The following is a 12922-nucleotide window of genomic DNA, read 5'->3' on the forward strand; positions in this document are numbered from 1 at the left end:
ACTTCTAAATCTGTATTTCAATCTACATCTGAACTCCCGACAACTAGCATTCTACACATTAAAAAATGATATCGCTACCTTTCTTCAAAAACGTTCCCTTCCTATATTCCCTACCTAAATAAATGATAGTTTCCCACTGCTCATTCACAGTAATAAAGTGGAATTGATTCTAACCAAAGGAGTCAAGACATTTCCCTGAAAAAATCAGTTCATGAAAGCAAATTCACCAACAGATGATTTTAAACTGGTCAATTTACAAGTTGTTTATAGATATGTATTTATTGCCATTTTATGATTCATACTAGAGGCCAAGTGCATGAAATTTGTGCACGGGGGTCGAGGGGTGGTGTCCCTCAGTCCAGCTTGCACCCTCTCCAATCAGGGACATCCCTCTCACAATCCAGAACTGCTGGCTCCCAACCACTTGCCTGCCTGCCTGCCTGCCTGATTGCCCCTAGCCACTTCTGCCTGCCAGCCTGATCACCCCCTGACCACTCCCCTGCCAGCGTGATCTACGCCTAACTGCTCCCCTGCCGGCCTGATTGCCACTAACTGCCCTCCCCTGCTGGCCTGGTCACCCCTAACTGCCCTCCCTTGCTAGCCTGGTCACCCTTAACTGCCCTCCCCTGCTGGCCTGGTCGTCCCCAACTACCCTCCCCTGCAGGACTGGTCGGCCCTAACTGTCTTCCTCTGCAAGCCTGGTCTCCCCCAACTGCCCTCCCCTGCAGGCCTGGTCACCCCTAACTGCCCTCCCCTGCTGGCCTGGTTGCCATCAACAGACCTCTTCTGCAGTCCTGGTCACCCCTAACTGCCCTCCCCTGCTGGCCTGGTTGCCCTCAATAGCCCTCTTCTATAGGCCTGATCAACCCTAACTGCTTGCTGGGGCTAGGGGGCTGGGGCCAGCCCTACCAGGGGCTGTCTGCCTACCTGATCGCCACTAACCACTGGCCTGCCTACCTGATCACCCCTAACCACTCTGCCTGCCTGCTTGATTGCCCCTAACCGCTTTCTTGGGGGCAGGGCCAGCCCGGTCAGGGGCCGTGGTGGTTCTGGTCTCTGGTTGTTTAGGTCGTTATGCTTATGGTGGCTGGCCTTTTATCATATAAGATTATGTATAACAGGATATTGTAAAAATTAAGTTATGAAAATTTTTTTAAATATATTTTATTGATTTTTACAGAGAGGAAGGGAGAGGGATAGAGAGTTAGAAACATCGATGAGAGAGAAACATTGATCAGCTGCCTCCTGCAAACCCCCTATTGGGGATGTGCCCGCAACCAAGGTACATGCCCTTGACCAGAATCAAACCTGAGATCCTTGAGTCCGCAGGCCAACGCTCTATCCACTGAGCCAAACCGGTTAGAGCTAAGTTATGAAATTTTTATTAAAATGTTTCTTACATACCGTTATATTGTCTGGGCTGCAAAAATATTCATTGTGGACTGCATGTGGCCCATGGGCCGTGAACTTGACATGCTTGCCATACAATATTGGCCAAAACAGGTCAGGGACCCACGGTTATAAAACAGCGTTTATCTTTAGTAAATATATTCCATGGCATTGGCAGTGGTCGGCACAATTGTTATCTGCCCAATGTATATGTCCAGCTCAGACCCATGTCCTGCACTGTCAACAGGCTGTCAGACATCCCCACCGGAATATCTCAGAGACACCTAAGACTCAACCATGTGAAACACATTGATCCCTAAAATGTTCTTCTCCTGTTTTTTCATAAAGGCAAAACACAAAATTAATAACTAAAATGAACCCAATCTGCTTATTCTTGTGTGACCTTCCCATGCAGCTGGAAATCATAGATGTTGATGATGGAGCTTACCTTCTCAGCCTGTCACTCATTAGTATGTTACCACATGCAAAGCAAAACTGCTTATTTGGCATGGATAATGCGAGACCACATCTTTGTCTCTTGGATCTTTTAACTTTATTCTTTTTCTTTTAATCTTTGAAAATTTTTTAAAGTACTTTTTATTGATTTTTAGAGAGAGAGGAAGGGAGAGGGAGAGAAACAGCGATGTGAGAGCATAACATCAATATGCTGCCCCCTGCGTGCCCACTACAGGGAATCGAGCCCACCACCCAGACATGTGCCCTGACAGGAATCAAACCTGCCACCTTTTAGTGCACAGGACGACGCTCCAACCACCTGAGCCACACCAGCCAGGGCAGTTCGGCAGTATTTATAAAAGCTAAACATAAGCCTACTCTATGATCCAGCAGATCCACATCTAAGTATAATGCTTAGTTCAATCAAAATACATGTTCAAAATTGCTTCTAAAAGTGATAGAGGCAGAAATAGAATATTGGGAACCAGCTAGAATTGTAAGAAATATTAGTCATGCTCTATGAACCATGATTGTTTTGTTCTGATTAAAGAAGGCACATTCTAACCTGGTTGCTAGTTACGCACGGGACCTGGGAGCTCACCTGGAAATGCAGCCCATCCTCCCCACTGCCTATTTTCATGGAAAGATGAACAACCTTGTTGCAGAAACCAGAATCGCCAGCCCTTTGAAGACCCCAGCCTTTGCATGTCACTAAGCCCTTTGAAGATCCCCAGCCCTCTGCTTACCTGTTAACTGCCCATTGGCTTTCCCTTTGGCTACTTTCCCATGTAATCTTTGTTCTTCTACCCAATATGAGCAGCTGGCTTATGGGGGTGCTGCAGAGCAGATTTTTGTGTGTGACCTGCTGCTTTCCCATGCTGCCGGCAGTATTGGAATAAATGCTAATATATGATTAAACCCTGACTCTGCTAAATTGACTCAAGTAGTGACAGACAGCACAGATCCATTTACTGTCCAGGTACAAAAGTTGTATTAATAATAGGCAAACATTGAAATTATCAAACTTTATTAACAGGCTAAATAATTATATATTCACATAATGGAATACTACACAGCAATATAAAATAATAAATCTATCCATATGTACTACAATATAGATGAATAACACAGGCTTTAGGTTCCCTAAATTCAGGGATCTATTCAATCTCATTTCAATCCTCCCTTTATATGCTTTTTTTTTTTTTGGCAACATTAAGCAAAATCAAAGGGCAAAATTAAACAGTTAATCAAACTTCCTCTATTTCCCAAGAGAAGTGAATATTCCTAAGGAAAAGTCCATCAATCAAAAAATTTCCCAGCACTTCATTTGCCATTGCTTCTTAAAGAAACTTTTACCAATAATAGTTGAGTATAGACAAAAACTATCTATAATAATAAAAGTGCAATATGCTAATTAGACCGGACATCCTTATGGATGACCTTCCAGATGACATCAGGGTGGTGAGGGAAGCCCAGGTCCCGGGTGCCAGAGGGAAGCCGGTGCCAGCAGCCAGGGGAAGGAAGGCCTACTCTTGCACGAATTTCATGCATCAGGCCTCTAGTTCTCTAAATAATTCTCTAAAAATAATGATTTCTTTAAATATAAAGCTCCATTTTCTATTACTTAATATGACAGATTTATGAACTTATCATGAGATCACCATCTCTTACCCATATGCCTCAATATTACAATATCAAGGCTTCTGCAATCCCTGAAAATTCTATAGCAATTGCCTCTCCTAAGAAGCAACAGCTTTGGGCTGTCCTGATAACTAAATCTGTACCCACAGCCACCAAGGAGGCTCTGTGACATCCTCCAGACCGGTGTCACCCATTGAAACAGAGTGTGTGCCACATATACAATTCTGAACTCTCTAGTAGATACCTTAAAAAAGAAACAGATAAATTAATTTTAATGATCTATTTTATTTAATGTAATATATCCAAAATGTTATCATTTCAACATGTAATAAAGTAAAAAAGTATCAGTGAGATATTTTATATTATTTTTCATATTCTCCTAAGATTCAGTGTGTATTTTATACCTACTTTGCACACCTACAGTATGTCTCAGTTTGGATGACCACATTTCATGTGCTCAATACCATCATGACCGTGACTACCATATGAGGTATTGCAGTTCCCAATTGTCTTGGATCACAACCAAGATAACCCTTGAAATGAGACTCTAAACTCTGACTCAGCCTTGATATGACACCTCTACCAAGCATCTTTATACCCCAAAAACTCAATTTCTCTCCCCTGGAAGCCCTAGCTCACTCACCTATGTCCCACTACTCCACTCACCAATCCAGTGGTCACCATAGTTGCCTGTGAAACCTAATGTACTTCCCACTTCCACACTACAAAATTCATCAGGCACTGATACTGTCATTTTGCCAAGACTAACTCAACAAAAGTGTTCACTTCCTACTCTTGCAAAATGTGCTATATTAAAATTATTTTGTGAAAGTAGCATGAGATTACTGCAAATACATTTGTAATTTGGATGTGCTAGGTCAACTAACATGTGAAATGAAATCTTCCAACAAAGAGATGGGGCAAGAAAACATGACATAAGGGAAAACAAATTGGACTGGGATTCAAGCTGGGATTTCAGTTCCAGCTCTGCCACCAGAAAGCTTTATACTCCCGGACAACCTACAAATACTTCTGACTTTCCAAAGTGTGATGTATTATATGAAATTCTAGACTAAATGATTCTGAAGCCCCATTCAATATTGGGTACTCTATAATTGCAGAAACTATTTTCATAAAATAAAGAAGAAAGATTTAGGGGATGAGACTGAGAGAGAATAAACCCATTTGGGACAGTTAAAATTTCCTTTATATATAGAATAGAAAAGCATGAAGCTTGAATTCCTTATCAAAAATAAAAATAGAAATACTAACACTCTAATTAAAAATTCCTCATCCGTTTTCTCAATTCCTAGTTTTTCTTTTCCAAAAGGAAGTTATTCTGTCCAAGGATTTCTTCAGGGCAAATTTGACATCCTTATTCCTCAGGCTGTAGATTAATGGGTTCAACATGGGTACCACGATGGTATAGAATAGAGAAGACACTTTCCCCTGGTCAAGGGGTAAAACAGAAGGCGGTTTGAGATACATGAAAGCTCCTGACCCAAAGAAAAGAGAAACTGCAATGATGTGGGAGCTGCAGGTGCTGAAGGCTTTGGACCTGCCTTCAATGGAGCTAATGTGGAAAATGCTGGAAAGAATGAAGCTGTAGGAGATAAAAATGGTAGCAATAGGCAGCCCAATGCCAATGGCCACGACAACAAAGACCACCAGCAAATTTACGTAAGAGCTGTTGCAGGCCAGCTCGAGGAAAGGAATGATGTCACACATATAATGATTGATAAGGTTGTCAGCACAAAAGGTCAGAAACATTATATGTCCTATATGAACGACAGCCCCCCAAGTCCCCATCCCATAGACACCCAGCAAAAGAGACAAACACACCTGCGGAGACATGGTGACCGTGTACAACAGTGGCTTGCAGATGGCAACATAGCGGTCATATGCCATGGCTGAGAGGACGAAGGATTCCGAAAACACAAAGAAACAGAAGAAAAAGAACTGAGTCACACATCCTGCATACGAGATGATGTTCTTCTTTGAGACAAAACTCATCAGCATTTTGGGGGTGACGGTAGTCGAGAAACTCAAATCTATGAAGGACAAGTTGAAGAGGAAAAAATACATGGGAATATGAAGGTGAGAGTTCAGCCCAATCAATGTGATCATGCCCAGGTTCCCCACCACAGTGACCATGTAAAAACCTAGAAACAGAAAGAAGAGGGGCAGCTGGAGTCCTGGCCGGTCTGTCAAGCCCGAGAGGATAAACTCTGTCACCGAGGAGGTGTTATCTGCAGCCATTCTCCTCCGGGAGGGTCTGGGAGGGAAAGGAAAGGAACTGCTTAGAGAAAGAGAGGGGAAGAACCCCATTCTTAAGAACAGTATTCGAACACAGGTTTTGAACTTGAAAGAAGATGGCATTTTCTTGTACCTGCATCTCCGTCTTTATGGTCCCAAAGTGCCTTGAACCATTCTAGTAACTGTGGGTGAAATCTGCCTCCCAGGTAAGGGCGAATCCAACTGAGGAGAAAGTCCACACAGCCCGCTGGGGTGACCCTCCAGCCCGCTCTTCCTTCCCTCTAAAGCCCTCGCCTAAGTTCTGTACGACCTTCTCTCGGGGGCTGTTGAGAGGCTGAAGCCAGTTGGCCCTGCCTAGACCGTCCACCTTCAGTCAGTGCTCATCAGAACAGGAAGATGAGGTCGTGTTGCTTCGTCTTTAGCTGGGACGGCCTGGAATGTTGTGTGAAAATAATACTGGAGTAGTACGGTACAGTGACTAACTAAACCTAAGGAACACTGACCCCAGCATAACGATGCTAGTGGCACTGTGTTAATGCTCTGGGCGCTCTGGTTAACCCCTCTAACAGATGAAGACACTGGGCATACCAGGAAGCTCCTGCACAAGTCCCCGTCCTTCTCAGTGGCAGCAGAGGGCAGCCCAGGCAGTCTGGCTCCTGGGTTGGAGATGAACCTCTCTGCCACAGGACCCCCCTGGCCAGGCAGGCACTCCCCCCCTCCGCCTGGCGTCACAGCGCTGCACTATGCTCGCTTGCTCCCATCCATCTCTCCCCTGGAGACTCAGATGGCCCGGGGGAAAGGAGGTGACAACTCAGAGCTCAGACCCCCCTGCTTCTGCTTCTCTCCTTTAAAAATCAAAACCTCCAGGTGGCTTTGGTTCTCCTGTGGAGCTGCACACGATCCGGCCTGGTTTTGTCCTGAGCCTCCTGTCCAGCTTCTAGGGATGAGGCAGCACCTTGGATAACGCCGATGGGTAACTGGGGACTGAGCGTTTTATTCTGGAGCAGAGCCTGCAGTGACCTAGTTACAGAGGCTCCCTCAGGATCACTGCTCCCTAAGGAAGAAGGAGTGTTTTTTAGGCCCTTGATAATGCTTGGTGGGGCTTTTAATGGCCTAACCCAGTGGTCGGCAAACTCATTAGTCACCAGAGCCAAATATCAACAGTACAACGATTGAAATTTCTTTTGAGAGCCAAATTTTTTAAACTTAAACTTCTTCTAACGCCACTTCTTCAAAATAGACTCGCCCAGGCCGTGGTATTTTGTGGAAGAGCCACACTCAAGGGGCCAAATAGCCGCATGTGGCTCGCGAGCCGCAGTTTGCCGACCACGGGCCTAACCTGTCATTCAGGTTACATCTTTCCAAGTACAATTAAGAGCAGAGCTCTGTGGTAAAAATAATTCTTGTGCTTGTATTGAGCAATTACTATATACTGCGTATCTGACCCGGCACCCTCATCCAAAGGACCCAAAGCAACACATAAATAATTTTACCGTGTTTATTCCTAACAGCCATATAGGTTAGACCCGTGGTCAGCAAACTGCGGCTCGCGAGCCACATGCGGCTCTTTGGCCCCTTGAGTGTGGCTCTTCCACAAAATACCACGGCCTGGGCGAGTCTATTTTGAAGAAGTGGCATTAGAAGAAGTTTAAGTTTAAAAAATTTGGCTCTCAAAAGAAATTTCAATCATTGTACTGTTGATATTTGGCTCTGTTGACTAATGAGTTTGCCAACCACTGGGTTAGACCTATCAATCTCCACTTTAAACGTGAGGGGCACACATAGCTTGTAGGTTACAGAACATTGAGTCAAATTCTGGTCTGTCCAACTCTAAACTTTATGGGGGCCAGGGATCTTGCAGGGTTTCTTAAGCAAACACAGGCACTTGATGTATGTTATTGACAGCACACAATTTTGTCTCCAGGCAACAGTTCTGGCTACTGTGACCTGCACACATTGTCAAATTGTCTAAGAAGGAATTGCACTTATATAGGGACTAATACAGTTTCGTGTGGCAACTTGCAGTCTACACCCCTTACCAGGGGTTTTTTACATATTCAGGATGAAAGATTTTTTTAAAAAAATATGTATTCATTGAACTTAGAGAGAGAGGAAGGGAGAGGGAGAGAGAGATAGAAACACTGATAAGAGAAACATCAACATCAATCAGCTACCTCCTGCACACCCCCTGCTGGGGATCCATCCTGTAACAGGGCATGTGCTCTGACTGTTGGGAATCGAACTGGTACGAATCGAACTGGTGACCTCTTGGTGCATGGGTCAATGCTCAACCACAGAGCCACACTGGCTGGGCAAGGATGAAAGATTTTATAGCCAGTGGATTATAAAGGTTTCATCCTATGTTAATGGCAGAAGTCCTCTTGGGGAAGATAGGAAATCAACCACAAAGGTAGAATCCATCTTCCTCCAGGCACGTCCAACTAAAGCCACTGCACACAGGCCTGCGTGTGTGTCTGAGGATGTGCAGGTATAGCAGCGAGGACTTGCTCACCCCCAGATAAGACTCAGCAATGATGGTGCCTCATCTGTCTATTTACTCTGTTTTCAAGGAGAGTTGTCCACTACCCAGAGTAACTCTCATGGACCCCAATCCCTGTTGTCGATCCCACTGAAAAAAAAGGAGAAAAATAATTCATTAAAACACAGATAGTGCTTCGGTTACGTCGGACTCGACGTACGTTGTTTTGTGGTTACGTCGCCATCTCCCATCCTATCTAATAAAAGAGTAATATGCAAATTGAACATCACTCCAACACACAAGATGGCCGCCCCCATGTGGTCAAAGATGGTTGCCCCCATTTGGACACAAGATGGCCACCACAAGATGGCCGGCAGAGGAGGGCAGTTGGGGAGACCAGGCCTGCAGGGGAGGGCAGTTAGGGGCAACCAGGCAAGCAGGGGAGGACAGTTAAGGGTGACCAGGCCTGCAGGGGAGGACAGTTGGGGGCCACCAGGCTGGCAAGGGAGGGCAGTTAGGGGTTACCGGGCCAGCAGGGGAGGGCAGTTGGGGCGACCAGGCCTGTAGGGGAGGCCAGTTAGGGGCAACCAGGCTGTCAGGGGAGGGAAGTTAGGGGCAATTGGGCTGGCAGGGGAGTGGTTAGGGGGTGATCAGGCTGGCAGGCAGAAGCAGTTAGGGGCAATCAGGTGGACAGGCAGGCGAGTGGTTGGGAACCAGCAGTCCTGGATTGTGAGGGGCATGTCTGATTGCCCATTTAGGCCCAATCCCATTGGTTTGAGGGACACCGCCCCCCCCTCCCCGTGCATGAATTTCGTGTACCAGGCCTCTAGTTTATTTTTTTTTTATTTTTATTTTTTAAATATATTTTATTGATATTTTACAGAGAGGAAGGGAGAGGGATAGAGAGTTAGAAACATCGATGAGAGAGAAACATCGATCAGCTGCCTCCTGCACACCCCCCACTGGGGATGTGCCCGCAACCAAGGTACATGCCCTTGACCGGAATCGAACCCGGACCCTACAGTCCGCAGGCCAACGCTCTATCCACTGAGCCAAACCGGTTTTGGCAGGCCTCTAGTTTATTTACCAAAAAAACGTTCCGTCATTTTGACGTATGTACATATGTGCTTTATGTTTTTTATTATTTAGTGTATTTACCACAAGTAAAGGTCAGGAATTGTTATCTTTCTTTTAAATTTATTTTTTTTTACTGTTTCACTTCATTACTGCTGTGTATGTGCTCCATGTGAGTGACATAAATGCTTATGTAGGTGGGTCCCGACTTACGGCAAAAATCGTGTTACATCGCACTGTAGGAACGGATCTCCGACATAACCCGAGGACCTACTGTAAGCTCTTCTTGAGATCCAAGTGCAAAGACAAAATTGGGGGTTTTCTGAAAGCTCTAGGGGGATTTTGTGACATCAGGCACAGTTTCCATGGCAACCTCATTTCCAAATGCATCTTCAGCAGGGCTCCTCTACAGCCATGTGACCTGATGACTTGTTATAATACAGAATGAAACCAGCTCTTTTGTCTTTCTATTTGTGCAGTACTGTCGCCTTTCCAAACCTTGAATCTTTGGAAAATGGCTTCCTTCTTTATTTCTAACTGAAACTATATATTATACATGGCACATCACGGGGCATGTGGAGATTGACATATAATAAAAGTTGGCATATATGTTTCATAACTGTGCATTAGGTCTTAGTCTTCTGGTAGGTTATCGAAGTTGCATGAATATGGTACCAAACCCATCCCTGCATACAGTATTCCCAGCTTCAAGAAGAAACACAAACCTGACCAGAAAGATGAGACAGCAGCTGAGAGACCTTCATGTGAAACAGCTTCGATGAGCTCCTGAAAGGTTTTGTTCACTTCCATGTCTTGAATTATCTCCTGTTGATGACTTCTAAATCTGTATTTCAATCCACATCTGAACACCCAACAGACAACTAGAATTCTACACATTAAAAAATGATATCGCTACCTTTCTTCAAAAATGTTCCCTTCCTATATTCCCTACCTTAATAAATGATAGTTTCCCACTGCTCATTCACAGTAATAAAGTGAAATTGATTCTAACCAAAGGAGTCAGGCCATTTCCCTGAAAAAATCAGTTCATGAAAGCGAATTCACCAACATAGCTCCTATTAAACTGGTCAATTTACAAGTTGTTTATGGATATGTATTTATTGCCATTTTATTATTCATATATTTGATCTTTTTTTTTCTTCTTCTCCTTTTTCAAGAAGAACCTTTAACATTTCTTGAACTACTAGTTTTGTGGTGATAAATTCCTTTAGCATTTTCTTGTCTGGGAAGCTCTTTATCTGTCTTTTGAATCTAAAGTGTAGTTTTGCTTGGTATAATAATCTTGGTTGTGTTACTGGAATAAATAGGTTCTTCCATGGTGTCACAGGAAATGAATTTCAGGGACACACATATAAGAAGATTTTAAGCACAAGTGGTAAGATTTATTAGAGTGAAACAAAGGAAGGGCTTAGGATAGAAGAGGCAAGATCACAGCAGCATGAGTGTGCCCAGACTGGGCTGCCTAGACTCAGAGAAAGATATTATAGAGGCAAAAAGGGGAGTCCTTAAAGCCCACTGCTTCCCTGATTGTAAGTTTCATGGGGACCCTTAGAGTTTAGGAGAAAAGAAAACAAAAGTATGGTCCAAGAGAAGGAAGGGCACACAGGGCACAGATGTCCCCGCAAAGGCTGCCACACTCAACAAGGCACTTCCCGGCACTCAGCTGGTAGACAGCGTTCACTGCCACCAGGTACACCATGCCCAATGCCTCATCCACGACCAAGTGGTTCAGCTCAGTCTCGCTGTGGAAGAAGTCCAGCTTCCAAGGTGCCTACCAGAACCAGAAGGGCCAGTGCCCGGAGTTGCTATGCCATTACCCTGGCACCCAAGGCTTCTGCGGTCCAGCTCAGTCTCTGCTTCCAGCTGTTCTCTAGCCTGTGTGGCTGCCAAAAAGAGACCGGGGCCTTTGTTAAGCTTCCTTCTATTTTCTTGGGCCTGGGAGAAGGTAGGCTTTCTTTCAAGCCATCCAATCTCTTTCCCAGATTTTCCCAGGTTTCTCTCATCCCCTTTATGGTCGCCATTTTGGCTTCTACTGCACATGCACCAGTGAAAAGACTTCCCCTGCACTATCTTCACCTCCCCGCCCCCCGCCCCCACTTAGTGGGGTAGACTTGCTGGGGAAATTGTAAAGGTTAATCAGGCTTTTGATTGGTTCGCTCCTCCCTTTTAGTTAATATCCAACTAACTGCCTACTATAACATTCATAAGTCCTTGCTTTCATCACTTTGAATATTTTGTGCCAATCCCTTCTGGCCTGAAATGTTTCTGCTGAGAAATCAGCTGACAGTCTTATGGGAGCTCTCTTGTAGGTAACTAACTGCTTTTCCCTTGTTGCTTTTAAGATTTTCTCTTTGTCTTTGAATAACAGAGTGACATTAATTTATTCACCCAATAAATATTAAATGAGAAACTATGTTTGGCACTGTTTTAGGGACCGTATTACACAAAACAAAGTTCCCTGCCTTTGTTGAGCTTTTACTCTAGTAGGGGGAAAGACAATAACATAAGTAACTTATGTAATATTTTATAAAATAATAGGAGCTATAAAAAAACACACAAAGAAAGGGGTGTGGGTTGTGAGTTGTATGTTTAAATAGGATGGTAAATTAGGCAATTTAAGGAAAGTCTTGAGAGACTATGGTCAGAGCTGTGCTGTTAACATCAACTATTCCAATGGACCCACAAGTGAACATACCACTCCTCCCAGGCAATGTATTATTGCCCTGGGCCTCTGTGAATGGCTTCGCCATAAGCACTGGCTCTAGTGGAAGGAATCTGGTAGTAGTGACAAGTCAGGGGAAGCAAAGGACCTTTCTGAGCTTTCTTAGAAAATCGGAAGTCACACGATGAAGGTCACCGCCCACACACATTTCTGGTCTTCAAATAGCCAGCACCAGCTGCTCTAAATTCCCTTAATTTCCAAATCAGCTCTCAGGATGGGATCTGATAAACTCCTTTGTACAGGGACTAGTTGAGCTGGTGTGTAGCTACCTTTACTCCAAATATATTCACACAGCATTTATGATGTTTTTAGCCAAAGGCAGGAGGGATCTCTATTGGAGAAACTCAAGCTTCAGTGAACAAGTGATTAAGCTGTTTTTTTTAATCAGGGCATCTCATGAGAAGTTTATGAAATCATTCCACAAATGCAGAAACCCAGCTTCTTGTCAAGTCCAACTACAGTCACTATACCTATCTCTATGCTTATGTGTGTGCCCACATCAATCAATGTCTGCTTGCTTATTCACCTATGTGAGACATGTTTAGCTAATACTCCATAATAATAGTGCTTTATTTGTAGATTTACACTTAGAACTTTGCTGTGTCCTCCAGTGACTCTAATGAATCCCCAAGCCTAATCTTAATCCCACTACACGTAAGTTAGAAATGGAGAAAAACAATGAACTATCATAAACTCTCTTAGGAATGCAACTGCAAAGAAGACCTCAGGGGTTCATTAAAAGTTCACTTTTCTCTAGGAGCCTTGGAGGATTCTTGTCTGTATGATGCAATACCAGGTAAACTTCTGCTGAGTTGATATCACTTCAGAGACTATTGTCATGAAAACTGTATTTCAAATGCATTTCACCTATGGCTTCTCTGAGA

At 44.1% G+C, this 12922-nt stretch overlaps 1 protein-coding gene across 1 annotated transcript; it reads right to left on the reverse strand.

Annotated features, from left to right (window-relative positions):
* Positions 1 to 4795: 4795 nt before the first annotated feature.
* On the reverse strand, positions 4796 to 5745 carry OR8B12 (olfactory receptor family 8 subfamily B member 12; the record flags this gene model as incomplete). The annotated part of the gene is given in 2 exon segments (XM_080649885.1): positions 4796 to 4836; positions 4839 to 5745. Coding segments are annotated over 2 exon segments (948 nt in total).
* Positions 5746 to 12922: the final 7177 nt, after the last annotated feature.

Source organism: Plecotus auritus (assembly GCF_963455305.1).
Source record: "Plecotus auritus genome assembly, chromosome: 13".
NCBI lineage: Eukaryota > Metazoa > Chordata > Mammalia > Chiroptera > Vespertilionidae > Plecotus > Plecotus auritus.